Source organism: Elgaria multicarinata, chromosome 16 (genome assembly GCF_023053635.1).
Source record: "Elgaria multicarinata webbii isolate HBS135686 ecotype San Diego chromosome 16, rElgMul1.1.pri, whole genome shotgun sequence".
Lineage (NCBI taxonomy): Eukaryota > Metazoa > Chordata > Lepidosauria > Squamata > Anguidae > Elgaria > Elgaria multicarinata.
Genome location: NC_086186.1, coordinates 27,733,429 through 27,753,224, shown reverse-complemented (window position 1 = coordinate 27,753,224; position 19,796 = coordinate 27,733,429). Strand labels below are relative to the sequence as shown.

The 19,796-nt window shown below is 46.9% G+C and overlaps 1 protein-coding gene across 2 annotated transcripts in view; it reads left to right on the top strand.

Moving 5' to 3' along the window:
- IGDCC4 (immunoglobulin superfamily DCC subclass member 4) overlaps window positions 1–19,796 on the top strand; it is a 102,291-nt gene that overhangs the window by 17,881 nt on the left and 64,614 nt on the right. For both annotated transcript variants that reach the window (XM_063142436.1, XM_063142435.1), the window contains exon 2: window positions 18,636–18,968. In XM_063142436.1, the coding sequence (XP_062998506.1) occupies window positions 18,636–18,968 (333 nt within the window). The remainder of the gene's footprint in view (window positions 1–18,635; window positions 18,969–19,796) is intronic.

Sequence of the window (19,796 nt, the reverse complement as noted above, 5' to 3'; positions counted from 1 at the left end):
GAGTCTAAAAGAAAAACAACTTGTTCAAGAACCTAAATACAAAACTGAGGTGTTGGCTCGGAGCGTCACAACGCCAAACCACTCCTTTGAATTCATAGTTTTCTGCTGGTACACCTGTTCCAATGAATGCAAACAGCTGAGACAAATAACTTGGCCAAGAACCTGAAAACAAGGCAGAGTTGGGGTTTGAGGCTCAAATGTCAAAACGCAAAGCACACACACACGCACGCTTATTTCATAGAAAACTATGTGGTGATGCTCAGTGCTTAATTCACGAATGGCATACAGGAGAAGGCATACAGGAGAAAATGTTCTCCATTGTTTCCGGGTAGGCAGGTGTGTGGATGTGTGTGGATTTCAATGACGTGTTTTTTCCTCCTGTGCCGGGGGATCTTGAACTTCAAGCAGATCTTTAAATAGGCAGTCAATAAATAATTAAGTTAATTGGTGAGATCAAACAGGTAGTTAGCTGGCCTGGTGGGTTTTTAAATTTTTTATTCAGAAGTTTCCATGCAGACTCTGGAATGGGACATGGGGGGGGCACTACAATGGGGAGGAGGCTGAATGACGCCCAACTGGCCTTCTACTGGCTGGATCACACCCTTGATGTCACCTTGACCATGGCCAAAGCACTGCCTGGGGCGTCAGCCAGGCCACCTCCTCTCCCAATGGGGGAAGGCTTGGCACAGGCAAAGTCGGGATGCTTCTATTTGGGCTACTTGCCTGGGTCTGCAACAAAGGTGGGTAGCAGAGAGGGGAGGCAAAACAGACAGACCACAGTTCGTGGCAGGTAAGCCACGTTCCAGCTTTGTGGCTCAGTTCTGCAAGCTTGCTCCACGAGAGAGATCTAGGACCTTGAAACAAAACAATTCTGGTATATATTTTTTTTACATTTAAAACTAGCACTGTAGTAGGCCAGAAAGAAAACTTAATATCCCATGGAACTGGTAAGGCTGAAATTTCACAGCATTATTATTATTTTATGGCTTTGCCAAAGCTGAACTAATTGGATATTTGGGAAGGAGCAGAGGATTGGACATGCTTTTGCTTGAAGAATTTGCTAAAAAGGAAAGAAAAAGATGTGATTTCGATTATCCCAGCAATCCTGCGCAATGCTTGTAATTCCCAGATTTGGAAAATGGGAGTGATTATAGATCAGTGACTAAGAAATAATCTGCAGCTATTAAGGTCTAAGACCAATTAATGATAATCTCTTCCCAACGGCAGTGAAAGTATAATGAACCCAGAGAATCCCCCAAATCTTGTTTTTCTGGGGCATTGACAAGCTGTCCTGGTCTGAAACGCCAGCAAACCATACAGCTCATTTGAGTTTTGGTTGAGTCATCCTACATAGTAACTGAAACAGATTGAAAATTGCTGCTGTTTTTATCTGGTTGAGCTTTTATATTGTATTTTATATTATGGTTTTATACTTCGAATGTTTTTAATTTTTGTGAACCGCCCAGAGAGCTCCGGCTATTGGGTGGTATAGAAATGTAATAAATAAATAAATAAATAAATAAAATGACCAGAATAGTTTCCCCCTGGAAACCAGAAATTAATTCTTAACACCTGCTGAGCGTAAAGGCCAACAGGTAAAACCAATGTAATGGGTCTACTCTAAATAGGATTTATACCGGATTTTACCTAGTAGGCTGCAGCTAGTGGCTTGGACCCAAAGGCCAATGTTTCCCAAACTTTTGTATCTTGGGCAGTCCTTTTCTGGATGGAAGTTGGAGGTGCATAAATGATAGATCTATACTGGATTGGTGGTGCTGGTGGCAGCAGAGGCAAAGCCTCTGGGACTAATTGGCTGAGCTGGTGTGATGGCCTGGAATTTTCAGTTGCTCAGGGAACCAGACAGTTTTGCATTCCAGCTTCTGTGATGGAAGGGGATGAGAAAATTGTCAGTTTGGCTGGGATTAAAATCTTGCACAGAGAAAGGCTGATAACAGCAAAGAGACCCAAGCTGAGGGGCAACAAGCCTAGAGGCTGAATGTTGCAGAGGAAGCCATGGACTGAGATAGAGGAAGGACGGTGAAGGAAGGAGAGATGAAGAAGGAGGCTTGAAAAACAATGCTGAAGAGGCAAAAAAAGGATTAATGAAAAGAGAGATCGGGGTAAAATACATTTAAAGCCAAGAAAGGTTGTATGAAATGGAGGGAGGACGTAGAGCAGGTGGTCAAGGGACAGGATGGCTGAAGGACGTCTTTTGCCTTTGCCCCACCCCCTTTGCCTTTAGCCCTGCCCACCAATGGACTGCAGGTCCCAAGAGCTTCTCCAGAATTGAATTTGGCCCTTGGACTGAAAGTAGTTCAACACCCCTGCTGTATTGCAAAGGATAAAACTGGCTTCCTTCACCTCTCCTTCCTTCACAGTCCTTCCTCTATCTCAGTCCACAGCTTCCTCTGCAACTTTCAGCCTCTAGGCTTGCTGCCCTTCAGCTTGAGCCTCTTTTCCTGTTATCGGCCTTTCTCTGTGCGAGATTTTATTCCCAGCCAAACTGACAACTTTCTCATCACAGTCCCTCACAGAAGCTCGAATGCAAAACTGTCTGGTTCCTTGAGCAACTGAAAATTCCAGGCCATCACACCAGCTCAGCCAATTAGTCCCAGAGGCGTTGCCTCTGCTGCCACCAGCACCACCAATCCAGTATAGATCTATCGTTTACCTACCTTCAATTTTCATCCAGAAAAAGACTGCAGGGCAAAGAGCATCCCGACTGGGAATAATGGATGCTGTAGACCAACACATCTGGTGTTCACCAGGTTGGGGAAACTGGTTAGGTGGAAAGAAATGGGACTTGTTGCAAGGCTGAAGTGGGAACGCTTTACGAGGTTTGCCTACTGAGGTTCTCGTCTGTCAAAACGTGGTTATTCTGGGCCAACAACCTGATGTACTGCAGCTTATTATTTACCTTGGTCGGTCCCAATGAAGGTATGGCTCAACTGTGGATTTTTTTTTAAAAAAATATAACTCTTTTATTTGCAAACACATTTTTTTCCTCATGGACTAGCATGGCTGTCCTTGTTTATTTTTTAAGTAGACATCTAGCACTCAGGGATGCGGCTTCTGTAGTTTGTAAGTCAAGGTTATTCAGCACGGCACGGCTTATCTCCCTCTGGGGCCAGTAGGGTGAATGCCACAGGTGGGTGTAGCGACAGGCAGCCTTGCATCAGCAAGGGAGAGATTAGGATGTGGGAGGTGAACTCTGGCCTCCCCCGCTTCAGGCACGGAGGAAATAGACCCGTGCCTTTATCTCTGTTTTGCAATGGAAGCCGGAGAAGCAAAAGTCAGGCATGGGGCTTTCCCCGTGCCCCCCTGAGATGTGTGCAGATGAAAGGGCTGGGATCGGAGCGGACATTCATCCCTGCAGGATCACCTGGTTTCCTCCTGAAGTTGTAGATTTATTAGGGCTTGGCACATCACTTTGGCAGCCCTGTGATGTCCTGGAATGACCGTGAATCTTCTACTCGGCCCCTGGACTTTTCATAGGACTCAGTGGCTCTGGGTTCACATGTTGCACTTTCATTTAACCGTCCTGATATTGCTGGAAACCACTGTCCCTGCCTTGCATTTGTGCGTGTGTCTGTGGGGAGATTACGGGGGTGCCCTCTTTAGTTGCCCTTCTTTCAGATGTCAGCCTCCTCCCAAGGTCTGTTGAAGTTAGATCTCCTGAGTGCAGGAGTAGATTCATCTCTCCCCTAGCACACTAACATGCACAAACCCGTGCATGAATGCATGAATGCAAAGGCACTGTGTAGCTTGCCGTTTCACGCTCTGCAGCTGGCGAGGTTCGTTTTGAGCTGCTGATAACATTTCGATAGGACAGTTACGTTCCTCTAGGAGAGCGTTAACGACAAGAACAAGCCCCTTTTAGCTTTTAAGTCTGCAGGCTGTCACAGAGCACATGAACACAGCGCAGCTGCTGAAAAATGTATAGTAGTGGGGTCAGGTGTGAGTTTGGTGTGCTACCTGGAGATCTTTAGTGTGCTAGTTGGGACGTTACAAATAGACAAGCGAGGTGTCTGGAGACCAAGGTAGCCCTCCCAGGTGCCAATATGTGCCTTTCATACTCCACACCTATGTTACCTGTCCAGTTTAAACTGTCACCTCCCAAATAATTGTGAAGCTGCTTTTGCAGGTAAAGAGCCTCTGCCCAGTGGAAATTCCAGGCTAATCCCTCCCTGCTTTGAAATCATAAGAACCTTGTTAATTTTTAAAAAGCCCTTGATGCCCACTAATCCAAATCAATTTTCATTTCTTTCATAAAGCTCAGGCTTTCGCATTGGGCATCGGCAAAGAATTACAGCTAATTTGTTTTATTTTTATAACACCCATAATTGGGGGGAAAGTGATTTTAATGTCCTGGCAGTCGTCTTCCCTTTTGTAGGTCCTTAATGGAAAAATCCATTACAGTTTAAATGGTTTTGGGCACCGTTTCAAGCTGGATGTCTCTGTATATTCTAGGAGAGTGTTTCAGGCCATCTGCTGATCCAGATTCATCACCCAGTTGATGTTGTGAATGAATTGGGAGGATTTCAGCTGCTTCCATCAAAATAAAGTTTTGTTCTGATTTTCCAGTGTCTCTTCGTCCCCCCCCCCTCCGGGAACTGGAGAGAACTCTTTGTAGAAACAGACGTACCTTCCACTCACTGGGTTGGTCCTTTGGATCCTAGCTATATAAGGGAATTGAGACTCCAGGGCCTTGGATGGATTGACATCAGCTGTGTTTGGACAACACAATCACCAATGGTGGGTTAATAGTCAACTCCATGGTTGATTATCAAGGGGGTACTCCCCACATGACATGATAATTTATAATCAACCATGGTGTGGATTAAGGCCAACATTGAGTTGACTATTAGTCAACGGTGTGTTTGATTGACACACACACACACCTCTCTCCCCCCCAGTCCTCCTGCTGGTATCCCATCAGCCATTGCGAATTCTACTGGCTGGACTAGAGCGGCAATTGCCACTTTGGTCGCTCTTGCCATGAAACTCGGTATTTGCTGAAAATAACCAACTGTGTGTGACGAAATAGTCAACGGTGCCTGACACGACACGATAACCAACGGTTGTTCAAATCATAGAATCACAGAATCATAGAATAGCAGAGTTGGAAGGGGCCTACAAGGCCATCGAGTCCAACCCCCTGCTCAATGCAGGAATCCACCCTAAAGCATCCCTGACAGATGGTTGTCCAGCTGCCTCTTGAAGGCCTCTAGTGTGGGAGAGCCCATAATCTCCCTAGGTAGCTGATTCCACCGTCGCACTGCTCTAACAGTCAGGAAGTTTTTCCTGATGTCCAGCCGGAATCTGGCTTCCTTTAACTTGAGCCCGTTATTCCATGTCCTGCACTCTGGGAGGATCTAGAAGAGATCCTGGCCCTCCTCTGTGTGACAATAATCAGCTCTGATCAGTGTTGGTTATTTGTGTTAGTTACTTCAGCCAAATAACCAACCGTGGTGTGAAAAAGTCCGGTCAGACGACACAATAGCCCACCGTTGACTATTTAACCCACAGTTGGTTATCATGTCGTCCGAACCCAGTCATCCTTTGTCAAGGGTGGGTTTCTTTTGAAGGACACTGAATGCTAGTTCTGGTGGTTTGACTGGCAGCATCTCTCCTGGGTTTAAGGGAGGAAAAGGCCTTTTTGTGGTGCCAGCGAACATTTTAAGTGGAGATGCCAGGGATCCAAACTGAGACCTTCTGCATGCGAAGCCAGAACTCTGGCACTAATCTTGAGCCCTTCCCTTTGAACAATTGGACCAGTGGGCCCTACAACATTATATTGCACTGTGCTGTGCTCCTGTTCAGGGTTCCAGCCAGCCATGCCCTCTAACCACCAGCCCCAGCCGCAAATGCACTTGGCATTCTGTACCTACTGAGCATGTTCAGTCCTCATCGGGCTGTCTTGAGATCTCCCCCTTGGGGCTTCCTTTCCACAGATCCTGTGTACTGCAGTAAGCCTTGGGGTTCTCCCTGGCCTGCCGACCCCTCCCTCTTGTGTGTGGATGGATGAATCCGTTGGGAGAATCCGTTTTGATTAGTATCCAGGGGTGGGCAACCTGCAGCCGTCTCCTGCCTAATTTCAAGAGCCCTCTGCAAGCGAACAGTTCACAGCTCTGGCAAGAGCGATCTGTCTAGTTCTGATAGCTCACTGGAAAGGGAAGAAGAGGGAGGGAAGGAGAGAAAGAAAGAAAGGGGGGAGAGAAGAGGGCAGATAGGCAATGCTGGCTCCTGTTTCTTAGGGGGCAAGACACCTTCAGTGGACCCCTTCCCTTGGTGAACCCACCATCTCACCCACCATCCCACCACCATGGCCACCAGCTCTTCTCACTCCTCATCCTTTTCCTCATCATGCCTCCCATTTGCTTTCTTGATGGGCAGAGAGCCAGGGAGCAAGTGGGCCATGGCATCTCCTGCTCCTCCCTCTCGCCACCACTGTTGCCTGGGCCAGGGGAAGAGGCAGGGGAACGAGCAGGTTGCAGTAGTGACGCAGAGAAGCATGTCCAGGGGGCTCTTGCCAGTGGGCCCCTGCTGCGTTTGGGCCCTTGGCAGGTGCCCAATCATGCCTACCCTTGACCCTGTCCCTGCAGAAAGGGGTGGCCAAAGAAGTCGGAGTGACAGAGATAAAGTGGGGGAGAGGAGGGGTGTCCCCGCACCTACTTTGCTCTGGCTCCAGCCACTGCTGGCATGTGACCCCTGACAGCTTGTCCCCCAGGAAATAACAGCCCGTGACAGGGGGAAAAAAGATTCTTCACCTGGCAAATAAGATGGTGAAATTTCTGAAGCAAACTGGATGACAAATGGGTTAGGTGTCCTGTCCACCCCGCCCACCCTGCAACAGTGGGGTAAGAGAAGGGGGGCTTTGAGGGAGTAAGATTTGTCTTGGGGAGACCCCCATGCTGCCTTCCCCACCCATAGCAAAAGTCAGGATGGGCACAGGGGAAGCAGAACGGGGCTTTAGCGCCTTGGCAAAACCTTGTACTCAGAATTCCATTTGTTTACGCCGGTCCCAGCCCATCCGGGAGTGTGGCGTGTAGTGTGCAATTGAGCGCAAGCAGAAGCCTCCGTGCAAGCACTGTGGTTCAAGTGGGAGCCACATCAGAGCGCACTCAACTCTCCAATGCATCATGACGCACATTTCACCGTCGCATCACAGAGACTTCTGCCATGCTCTGGTTTGACGGTTGCCAGCATCATACATACGTGGTGCAGCGATTAAATGGCCCATCTGTGGAAGCTGGGAGGTGCCCCGGGGGCCACCTGCATTTAAAACGCGGTAGGAAGGGAAGCTGAAATGCCCCGGAAGCCAGATGCTGGGGAAGGTTTTGCAGCTGTGCAGGCGGACAGAGAACTGCTTTGGCCCTTTGGCGTGTTTAAACATGCTACCTTGTGCAGGGTTAGGCCGGGGTACAGGATCTTCCGAGGCGACGCCTTGCAGCCCTCCAATTGCACAGGAATCTGGGCCATCAGTTGAAGCCATTAAACGCCTTAGCAAATGGGGCTTGCTAACAACGAATTCATGCGCCATTGCGTTCACTTGATGGATCTTTGCTCTTTAAAGCCGTTTACATAATTTGCAGGCACTCAAGGCTCGGTCCATCTGATTATCGTAGCCCATCAGCGTACATTAATACATCGGCACGCTGGTTTGTCACCATATCATTAAAGGCCTCTCTGCCTTGCTGGATGTGATGCATGTGACTGCTTGGCAATATCTCTGCTGAATTCACGGGGCCCAGTGCTGACGTTTGTGCTCCTGTCGACATGCCCTGAATGTGCACAGCCTTTACCTAAGGTGACCTAATTCAGGCTTGTGAACAAGCTACTCCTTTGGTTCCCTGTGGTGAGTAAGGATCTCCACAAGGTAACCCAGGCAGGAAGCATCTGTAGGTCGGAAGGGATTTTGCTCTCCTGTTCTTTTGTCACAAGTGACTAAACTTAGGCAGCCTCGAAAATAAATCTGTCAAAGTTGCTAGTCCACAGTTTTTTTTAGTAGCCATGCATATTTATGTTGTTGATTATACAGAAATTTCAATCCTACCCTTCCAGTGCTCATGCACCACTCAGGGTGACTCACAACCATTTAAAACTACAGTGCTTGTATACAGATTTACAGCACAATCCTATCTGTACTTTGATGTAAGGCCTATTGAACTCAGCAAGCTTTACTCCCAGGTACATGTGCATAGGATTGCAGTCTTACAGTGCAATTGAGTTCATGAGACTTACTTCCAGGTAAGTGGGCATAATTTGCATCCTTAATCAAATGACCAACAGCACAATCTTGTACCTGTTTACTTTATTTATTTATTTATTTATTTATTACACTTCTATACCGCCCCCATAGCCAGGGCTCTCTGGGTGGTTTACAGAAATTATAAAATTAAGATAAAAACGAGTATACAAAATTTAAAATTCTAAAACACAGAACATGCACACATAAAGCATTAAAAACTGTTAAAAAACTTAATGTGTGGGTGATTATGATGTGCTGCCATATGCCTGGGCAAAGAGGAAAGTCTTAACCTTTACTCAGAGGTAACTCCTTATCTTCAATGGGGCTTACTCCACAGTAATTGTGTTTAGGATTGCAATCAACCCATATGATCCATCAACTGTGATTTCTCAGGTGAAAGCACTAGTTGTATCTTCTGTCATCTTTTTTCTCAAGGCTAAATGAAGCCCATTCCTTGTCTGATCTGTCTTCTGCATTCCTTACTATCTTTGCTGTTACATCCCAACGCTAAGGTGTAACATCAGGACAGAACTTGAATTAAAACACCATAAACTTTTGTCCACAGATTGTGCCAAGAATGCAAAATGCTTTTAGGAGATGGTTTTTATGGGATTGTGATCGAATTCCTTTTATAATGGATGTTGATAATTCAGCATGATGAAACTATTGATTTTAAGTTTGCCCCCGTCTCTCTCCTTGGACTATTTGGTAGCAGGAAGTGGTCCTGAGGCGATACCACATCCCGTATGTCTCCTGAGGATTGATTGGCTTCTTCAGTTCCTCCAAGAAGCATTCGGTGTTGTTTATTCTGAAATGAACAACACTGGGGGTAGAGTTCTTCTTGACAGCCCCATCTGCTATCAAGGGATGTGTTTTCTCTAAATCTCAGATCTTCGTGATAATTTGTTCTTACTTGGGTAAAGGAAAAGCACATGAGAAAGGGCTCCCAAGGTGGCCCGGGACATATCCATTGTGTATTGGATTCTGTCTTGCTCCATCTGGGATTCCATCAACTGCTGTGGGCCACAGCTCAGGTGAGGAGGCATGATGTAGGACAAGCAACTGGAACAGGAGCAGTTTTAGCACCATGGCCAGCACCACAGGTACCAGCCCAGGACCTGGAGTGAGTTCAGGACCACAGAGAGCAGTTGTGCAGCTAGAGGACTGACAAGTTACCCCACCACTGGAGTAGAGCTACTGGCAGGCCTTTACTTCTGGGAGCTCCACCTCTTCAAATACTGCATCTGGTTTTCATAAAGGGCCAGTTCCTGCATCCACTGACTCCTTCTGGGTGTTGAGGGGCTGGGGAAGGAGGAACTGATTGGGTATGCTCCTCAGAGCCTCACTGGAGGAGCCCAAAGTCCACTCCTTGGAATCAGAGAGCAGTGGCATTTCCTGGGGATCAAGAGAATAGGGTGTGAGATCTAGGGTGGAAGGCCTCACCTGTGAGGATCTGGGAACTGGTTCTGACTCCCCCTCAGAGTTCAGACTCCTCCTTAGAGCCACTGCCACTAGAAACCTCAGTGTTAGAGAACATTTGGTCCTCGGCCGTGACAGATTCCTAGAGTGGCCACTCTAGCACAGAGTCATCTTGAACAAGATGGCATCACCCTAGAAGCAATTGCTGTAGGAAACCTTCATGCATTGGGAATTCTCTGAGACCATCTTGGGGACGTTCCTCCCTCTTCATCTCAATTCAGTAGGCTAGAGGCAAGCTGGCAAGTTGAGGGGCGAAGAGCAGGGTAGAGCTTGGACAAAATTTGCAATCCTTAAATTGGGCACCGGACTTGCCACCTGAGATGTTTCTTGACATCATCCATCCCTGGGAGCCCTGGCTCCTCCTCTGAGGGAGATTCCTCCACTTGGGGCCTTGACAGGAAGGGGGGAAATTATCTCGAGGCCTGTTCAGATGTGCACATGTGTGTGTAGGGAAACTACGCAGTTCTGGGTAACAGAACCAAGACAACTGGGCCCACCACGTGATCACGCCTTGGCCGGTGGTTCCACTACCACAAACACCCCAAAGTTATTTATATTATTATATTTTTATACTGCCCAATAGCCAAGACTCTCTGGGTGGTCCACAATTACATCACTTACCTCCGTGTGGTTTAATTGTGCATCCCCCCTCACACCAAACGGGGGCCTGGCCGCTGCTCCATTAATGAAAAAGAAAAAGGCTACCGACCATGGAGAAAGTCTGCATCAGCAAGAGTGTTGATGGGAGTGGTGGTTGCTCTTGCAGGAGGACTCTATGGTCGCTGCCATTCCCCCCCCCCACATTTTTTCCACCGAAATGAGGCTTGAGATCCACAGAGTTCCTGCCAGATGATGCGGGAACCACCATGGAAGCTGTAGCAGGTGGCTAGTGGGTGTGGGGTACTCTTCCCATCCTGGGGATGGAATCCTCTACCCACCCGGGGTTGCGTTTTTGAGCGATCCGTGATGGGTTAGTGTGTTGTCTGAACAGGCCCTTGGCCTTTGCTCAACAGATCTGTCTGAAACTTGGTCAGAGTATGTTGCTAAAGATGTAGCGCTCCAAGGACTTCAAGCAGAGATTTCTTTGCCAGCCTGGCTGCCCGAGATTGTCTTCAGTGGAAATGGCCGGGATTGAACCTGCGACTCCAATGTGCTAAGCTTGTGCTTTGCCACTGAGCTACAGTGTTAGAGCCGAGGGCTGACTTCCTAAATGGCCATTTGTATTTGCTGGCACCCATCTGTGGTGCCCTCTTAGCAAGCAGAGCACACAAAGCGCTGCTCTCCCACGGGGCTGTTTCCCTTCTGCTCTCTGAAAAGCCTTCCTCCTGAGAGAGGAGGAGGCTTCCTTTAGCGGCCAGAGTCCTGCAAGGTGCACGCAAGCCTGTTCCAGGGGGCCAGATGTGCCCAGAAGCAGGAAAAGGGCTGGCTGGAATCCAGCCGGAGTGAGCGGGACCTGCCTGCACAGTAGCAACAGTAGAAGCGCTCCAGGAAAACTCCTTTGCGTTTGCCAGGAGCTGAAAAGTGATGTCAGCTTTGGAAGGGTGACAGATTAGCAAGCCCGGCTTGCCTTCCGCTCTTGGGAAGTCTTACGCTGGGGTGTCTTTCGCTGGGTAGATTTTCTTTCTGGTCGGCTGTTTCAACCAGCCGCGTTTAAAGGCAGGGCGATGCGCTGAGATTTGCAAGCGTTTTGAGGCAGTGGGTAGAAATTCATCAGGTTTATATGCATTAGTAGGGTGACCCTGTGGAAAAGAGGACAGGGCTCCGGTATCTTTAGCAGTTGTATAGACAAGGGAATTTCAGCAGGTGTCATTTGTATGCATGCAGCACCTGGTGAAATTCCCTCTTCCTCACAACAGTTAAGGCTGCAGGAGCCCTGCCCTTTTTTTGTATCTAGTAGAGCTCCTACAGCTTTAACTGTTGTGATGAAGAGGGAATTTCACCATGCAAATGACACCTGATGAAATTCCCTTTTCAATACAACTGTTAAAGCTGTAGGAGCTCTACTAGATACAAGAGCCCTGTAAAGATACAGGAGCCCTTTCCTCCTTTTCATATGGTCACCCTATTCATGCAGCACCTGGTGAAATTCCCTCTTCATCATAACAGTTAAAGCTACGGGAGCCCAGCCCTAGAGGGCAGGGCTCCTGCAGCCTTAACTGTTGTGATGAAGAGGGAATTTCAGGTGCTGCATGCATTCAAATGACACCTGCTGAAATCCTCTTTTTCTATACAACTGTTAAAGATGCAGCAGCCCGGTCCTTCTTTCCATATGGTCACTCTATACATTAGGTCATTTCCCATAACTGAGGCTGCAGTTTTAAACACTAGGGCAGCCTCCCCCCCCAAGTTTGGTGACTTTAACTCCCATCAGCCCCAGCCAACACGGCCAGTGGTCAGGAATGCTGGGAATTGTAGTTGAAAACGTCCAGTGGATACCAGGTTGGAGAAACCTGCACTAGAAAGCAAACCGTGCTAAATGCAGGAAGGCTTACTTATGAGTAAAGTTCTATGGGAACATGCAGTTAAGAACGCAAGGACTACCTTGTGGGATCAGACCAAGGTGGGCCATTAGTTCAGCATTCTGCTCTGCTTTTGATAGCAGCCAGCCAGATTACTCTGATCAGCTCATACACATGGCATGAAAGCGATAGCCTTCCCTTGATATTTATCCCCAACATCTGGCATCCAGATGTGTTCTGAAAGTGGAGGTTCCGTTGAGCTGTTATGGTTAATGAGAACGTCTTTTATTTATCATGTTTGACACTTGAGTTGAGAGCTGTGCTTGAAACTTCAAAGCAGGTTACTATATGTATCTTTTAAAAAAATCTTGTGGACTGCAATCCATTTCTGAGCAAAAGCTTATGCCATAATAAATGTGTTAGTTTTTAAGGAGGCTCAAGTCTCTTTGTTATCCCTGCTTCAATAGACACTGCGGCTGCCTCTCTGGAAATCTTTTTTAAAAAATCATCCTTGCTTATTCCCCTTGCAACGACATAAATCCAGGCCTCTGCATAGGCTGTGGTTTTGTTGCAGAATGTATTATTGGCTGCAGAATTCAGGTTTCATTTTAAATCATGTTTGCAGCCCTTATTCTAAGAGCTTTCATATACCTGAAAGTGAGTTGACAAGACCTGTTGAAACGTCAGAAGACAGGATGCATGAATGAATAGGCTGTCCACAGCCTGGGGGAGGGCGCTTTGGAGCGTCTTCCATTCCTAATAAATTGTGCAAAATGCAAAATAATTAATGCAAAAATAAACATCCTAGTAGCAGAGCCTTCCCCCCCCCTTTTCTTTTAAAATAGCACACATTTCTGGATGAAGTCCTTTGTTCTGCATTGAACAGTAACCTTTTATTTGTCCTCTGTGTGATTCCAGGATCAAAGTCATGTTTGCTCCTGTTATCAGCTCCGTGAATCCCTGCTGTCTCTTTTCTAACATCAAAAGGCAACGCCTAGAACATGTTCTAGGCCATGTCCCTTTGACAGCTGGCCACGTCCACATCCTCTAGAACTTCTCAATAAACGTGCAGCCCCACAGATCTCTTTTAGTCCACACGAGAGACCATCGACTACGATTATTATTCATTCCAGGGGGCCCTAATAAGATAGGGATGAGTAGACTTCAGGCTTGTGGGATTTACTTTGATTTTTCCTAGATCCATGAAATCCACTGACTGGAACCAAATGCAAAATAATGAGTGGGGGGTAGCCAGGTGCAAAACGGTGGCTCGGGGGTGCAGCCAATCATTCATTGCATCCCGTGAGCTATACACTGGGATGACCTGCATAGACAAATATAAATTTGTACCTTAGTTATTTACAGATCAGGAATTGTAAGACAAGGCTACCCAAAGAACTGGTCAAAGGCAAGTAATTAATACGTATATTTTATGGGTGAGGAGCACTGAAGCCAAGAGATTTTGGGATTATTTCTTATTTTTAATGCACCCTAATTAAACAATTCTCGGGACAGGAGAGAAACGCTTAGAGGGGCGGGATATCTTTTCTTTACAATCAAAGCAAACAACTAGCTAGAATTATTTTTAGTTGCCATTTTAAGGAAAAGCAAGTTGTGTTAGCTCAGCACTATTAGGGTGCCATCTCATGCGTGTTTAAACAAAAAAAAAAGTCTTACAACTTCCAGCATTCCCCAGGCAGTATGGGAGTTGTAGGACTTTTTTTCTGTCTAAACATGCATAGCATGGCATCCTTAAGCATGAAGACCCATTTTATAGCTGAGGAAGACTGAGGCGCAGAGTTCTACGACTTGCCATGAGCAGACAAGGACTTATGCATAGGTTTGCACTGCACTCTTTTTGCTGTTGCTATTGTGAAACACTTTGGAGTCAGAAAGTGTGGCTGATCTATTGCAAATCCAGTATCAGAGGCAGTGTGCATATGTACACCCATTGCTGGGGAACATGGACAGGTGGGTACTCTTGCACTCACATCCTGCTTGTGGTTTTCCTGTCAACAGCTGGTTGGCCCGTGTGTGAACAGAGTGCTGGACTAGATGGATCCCCGGCCTGATCCAACAGGGCTCTCCTTATGTTCTTAGATCAGTATCATTAGATGCTGATCTACCTTTACCCATCCCTGGCCTGGCAACCAGGTGCCATACATAAATCAAAATAAAGGAGACAGGCTTTGCTAGGCTCTCTGAAATCTTGGAGAGCTGCTGCCCGTCAGAGGGGAATGGCACTTTGCTAGCTAGCTGATTGGTTTTACTCCACTTAAGGCAGCTTCATATTTTCAGCGCGCCAACAGAAAGGATCGGGATTATGTCAGGAAGCAAACCGTTGCAGCAGTTGGGAGCAATCAAGGAGACCGGGTGCAGCTGACGAATGGCGGATGTAGGGCAAAGATAGTAGTGGAGCAAAAAGCATTGGCAGAAGAGCGGGGTAGAGAGATTAAGCCAGCCTTGTATTTAATAACTTGCCTGGTCACCATAGGCGACCAGGAATTCCATGCGGACGAGTGCATAGAATTCCATGCAGGGGAGTGAGTGGGCTGGAGGAGGAGGGATCGAACTTCCCATTACTCCCGTTTTGCTTCCTTGCTGTCTGGAGGAAGGGAAACCTGTCCTTCAGCTCTGTCCCTCCTCTAAACAACCTATTCAGTAGAAGGCCTCCCCCTCACGTCTTTCTTTTTTCCATAGAATCATAGGATAGTAGAGTTGTAAGGGGCCTCTAAGGCCATTGAGTCAAACCCCCCTGCTCCATGCAGGAATCCACCTTAAAGCATCCCTGACAGATGCTTGTCCAGCTACCTCTTGAATGCCTCTAGTGTGGGAGAGACCACCACCTCCCTAGGTAACTGATTCCATTGTCGTACTGCTCTAACAGTCAGGAAGTTTTTCCTGATGTCCAGCCGGAATTTGGCTTCCTTTAACTTGAGCCCGTTATTCCGTGTCCTGCACTCTGGGAGGATCGAGAAGAGATCCTGGCCCTCCTCTGTGTGACAACCTTTTTAAGTATTTGGAGAGTGCTATCATGTCTCCCCTCAATCCCTCCCCTCAATCCCTCCCACCAGGTTGGGCTAGGCTGGTAGTTTGTACACAAAGCAGTGGAGGCTGGTGGCTCCGATGTCAGTGGGTTGTTGAATCCGCTCCTTGTTTCAGTCAGAACTCTAAAGTTGCCAAGCAAGGTCCTTTGGGTCACTCCTTTAGAGTTCTGACTGAAACCTGGAGCAGATTCATCCCCCCATCGACAGCAGAGCCACCAGCTTCCCACTGATACAAAGAGATTTTGGCCGGTGTAGCTTCTTCCACAGAAGGATCTCAGTCAAGATGAGAAGAAGCTGTGTCCTGTGCTACGTTTGTCAGATATACAACACTCAAGTGTGTGCCATGCTCACCTCTGAAGTATTAGCCACTACGATGGATTGTCTGCATAAGAAGAAGGGCACTTTAAATTAACCGACCAGTTAGCCATTTTATTCTCCAATAATGCCTTTTTTCCCAGCTTCCCTTGCACTTCTTTAAAGCATGCAATTTCTCTCTGTTAATGTTGGACATCGCTGCAGTTAATTGCATGCTCTGCGGTGTCTTCCCCCTTTTCCTCTTTCCTTTTCCAAAGGTGGCCCTTTTTATCTGCAGTAGGGTAGCTGAAGGTTTAATAGGGTGCTTGAATTGCTATAAAATTAATCTGCGATATCGCACTGGGCAAAGAGCCATGTGGTTCATAGCCCGTGCTGATGAACTTGTTATGGAGCCAGGAAACATTTTCCGTTGAAGCGGTGTCAAAAACCATTTGGAGCGGAGTCGTAAAGTGCGCGGCCGTCGAGACTTGGAGCACGGAGGAGTTTGCAGTGGCTATGCAGGTTCTGCCGGTGGCACCGCTGTTGACTTGAGAACGGTTGTAGATAACGGCAGAACGCCTGCAGGAGATGCTGAGGCTGTGGAAATGAGCATGAACCAAATCCAGATCTTTGGGCATGTGCTCAACTGATCACTTCACATGGATGGTGCGCCCTTGTTTTTATTATCTGATTATCATTCTTCCTATAAGCATCAGGGCCCAAACATCATTTTGGGGCCCCCCAGTACCAACTTGTAACACAGCGCCCCTCCCACACACATACCAGGAAGTCCTTGTGGTGTAGTGGTTAGAGTGTTGAATTGGGACTCAGGAGTTCCGGGTTCGAGTCCCCACTTGGCCATGATTTTGGGCCAGTCAGTGACTGTCCACCTAACCTACCTCATAGGGTTGTTGAGAGGATAAAATGGAGAAGAGGAGGACTATGTAAACCGCCTTGGGTTCCTTGCAAGAAGAAAAAAGGCAGGATATAAATGCAAAAATAAAATAATACTAGGGTGACCATATGAAAAGGAGGACAGGGCTCCTGTATCTTTAACAGTTGCATAGAAAAGGGAATTTCAGCAGGTGTCATTTGTATATATAGAGAACCTGGTGAAATTCCGTCTTCATCACAACAGTTAAAGCTGCAGGAGCTATACTAAAGTGACCAGATTTAAAAGAGGGCAGGGCTCCTGCAGCTTTAACTGGTGTGATGAAGAGGAAATTTCACCAGGTTCCCCATATATACAAATGACACCTGCTGAAATTCCCTTTTCAATACAACTGTTAAAGATACAGGAGCCCTGTCCTCTTTTTCATATGGTCACTCTAGGGTTGCCCCCATCTCCAGATCCAAGTACCTCAGGTGCCCCCCCCCCCCCGGCATCCCCAGATCCAAGTAAAGTGTATCCTCCCATGCTTGGGAGGATGTTGTGCATGGATGACTTTTCTACCACATTTTATTTTCACAACAACCCTGCTTCATGGCAGAATTGGGATTTGAATCTTGCATTCCCTGGTCCCAATTCAACACCCTAAACACTCCTTGTAAATAGACACCTGCCTGGTTGTATGTGGTGAGCAAGTATCTCCACATGATGATGATTTAAACATTTCTTGGCTACCTTTCAGGACAGAAGTCCTCACAAGGCAGCTTACAACAATAAATAAAAAGAGTTAAAATATTAAAAGCAATAAAAGCATAATCACAATAAAACACCAATTAAAAATAATAAAACACATTAAAATCGGCAAGAACGACAACAGCAGCAGCAATAACAATGCTCATATGAGATGCCCATTGTAAAACAAAATGTTTTTAAGGCCTTCTTAAAAGCCTGCAAGGATGGTGCATGGCAGATCTCCAACGAGAGTTTGTTCCAGAGGTTTGGGGCCACCACAGAGAAGTCCCTCTGCAGCTAGGAAGCTTTTCTAAACAGGGGGAAGAGAGTTGGTTCTTTTTATGACCTTGCCGGCCATTGATGTTGATAAACATAGGTATGGGAGGTTGGAAGGCTACTAAAAGGGCTTGTGGGATAGTAATTTTGGTGCATCTAGTGGCGGTCCAGCCTTTTAACACGGGCAGGTTGCACATTCAAGATCACATGGATTAGTTATCTTTTAGCTGCCCTGGGGCAATCACTAGGTTATTTCTCCACTGTTGCAGTCCAGAGACCTTAAGAGTTATCTGGCAGTTCAGATTCGGCAAAGTTACCTTGGCTTTCAAGCAAACACATCTTGCAAAGCTTTCAGCAAGGAGAAGCGGAGCTATCTTTCAAAGTGCTTTGGCCTGGGATCACCTCGGCTAGTCCTGGGACACTTGCCTTAATTACCAGCAACGTATATGTTTTGGGAACTTTAGTGTTAAGTAAAACTGCCAATAACAAAGTCAACTTTTTGGGTCTGAAGGGGTGGGAGAGAATTTTGTTCCTGTTGAGAACATCAGAGCATTGTCAGTTCTGGTTGTAGTGGTCATGTTTGGACATCACATTAAGCCGGGAATACTGGCGTAATAAGCAGTGTACTGGTACATGCAACGTGTTCACTCCCATTTTGCTCCTCCCTTCACACAAATGGGAAAGAAATTAGGAAGAATACCGTATTTCTTCGATTGTAAGACGCCGTCGATTGTAAGACGCACACTAATTTCAGGACCACCAACAGAAAAAAAAACCCTAAGACACACCTGCGATTCTAAGACGTACCCCGTTTTTAGAGATGTTTATATGGGGGGGAAAGTGTGTCTTAGAATTGAAGAAATACGGTAGTTTAACATCCGAACCTGTGGTTATGGTTATGTGTGCCTAGACAAGCCAAGTTCCATAAGCTAACTTTCAATCTTAGTTTAAAACTGGCTTCTGATCCTGGGTTGTTTTGCTGCAATAAACAGTAGTTTTGGCTTTGGAGGCAACGTGAACACGTTATCCTTTCCTGGTTTGTTTATCTGCTCATGTGAAGGGAGGAACACATGAACTGCGTGCACAAGCAAACAGGTCTTTCACATCATGGCTTATTAAGTGATATCCAGATGTGGCGAGCAAGTCAGCGGGTGGGGAATAGACGTAATTTTTCTGACCTGACAGTGTGCTCTCTTTTTTTGCTGCAGTGGAACTATCTCGAGGGCATTCTTTGGAGCTGAGCTGTGGCCCTGGGCCTGGCCAAGTGATACTACAACCGAATCAAACGCTGGAGTTGGGCTGCAATCTGGCTCCTGTTGAGCAGGTCCTCAACATTACCTGGAAGAAGAATGGGCTTCCACTAGCGAAAGAGGAAAACCTTCGTGTCCTCCCCAATGGATCTTTGTCCATATCTTCAACCCAACTGCTTTCAGAGGAGGGCAGCCCTCCAGACGGCAGCAGCGTGGAGGGAAACTACACCTGCGTCTCTCATGGCACCTTTGGCTCCGTTGCTGGACAAACGGTTGTGCTTCGTGTGTCGAGTGAGTATTTGTTCCCCTGCATTTCATGCAGAAGCCTTAAAAAGCTTCTCTCTCTTTGTGAAAAGAAGGTGAAGGACATGTGGGCAATGTGACAATCCGGAGATGGCAGCAGGGGGCTGGGTATTGTTTTTTATTATTATTATTTTATTTCCAGTATTCCTAGGCTGCCTTTTGCAGCAAAAGGAGAACAGGATTTCCAGCACCTGGGAGACAGGGCTCCAGTTCCCCACACAGCTCTCCTCTCCTCTCCACGAGTGTTACAAACAGAATAAATTTTGGAGTTCAAAGATACAAATGAACAAATTGTATATAATTTAAGCAGGTTGCAAGATTCTGGAGTTTTATTCCCAACAGAAAGGTGCACATGGCCCAGAATAAGATTCTGTAGTAATGTCTCTCTTTCTCGCTCGCTCACCGTCATAATTTATTCCTTCTAATGATGAACTTAGGTACTAGAGTGCCCATCAATTTGGAAACCAAATAGGCCCAGTGTATCTCCTTGTCTATAGCGCAGCAAGCATAGGGAGGTTTCCGGAGCGCAAGAAGTGTGTGTGTGTGGGGGAACCTCTGTCATTTTTCCTTCCTCTTCTCTTGAAGACCACCTCTGCCCTCCGCAACTTTGTGAGCCCCAGAAGGCTTCTATTCCAGGCTTTCCACAGAGCCCTGAATTGCAGTACTCCTCTGGGGGACTGAGGGATACATGTCAACCTTTATTGCAGTTCTGCCATTTATCTGTCATTTGTCTGTCTCTGCAGCCAGCTCTCTGGGGTCTATCAGACTAAGGAATGGAGAGTAGGGTGAGGCTATGTGGATGAAGGGGTGGAGCTA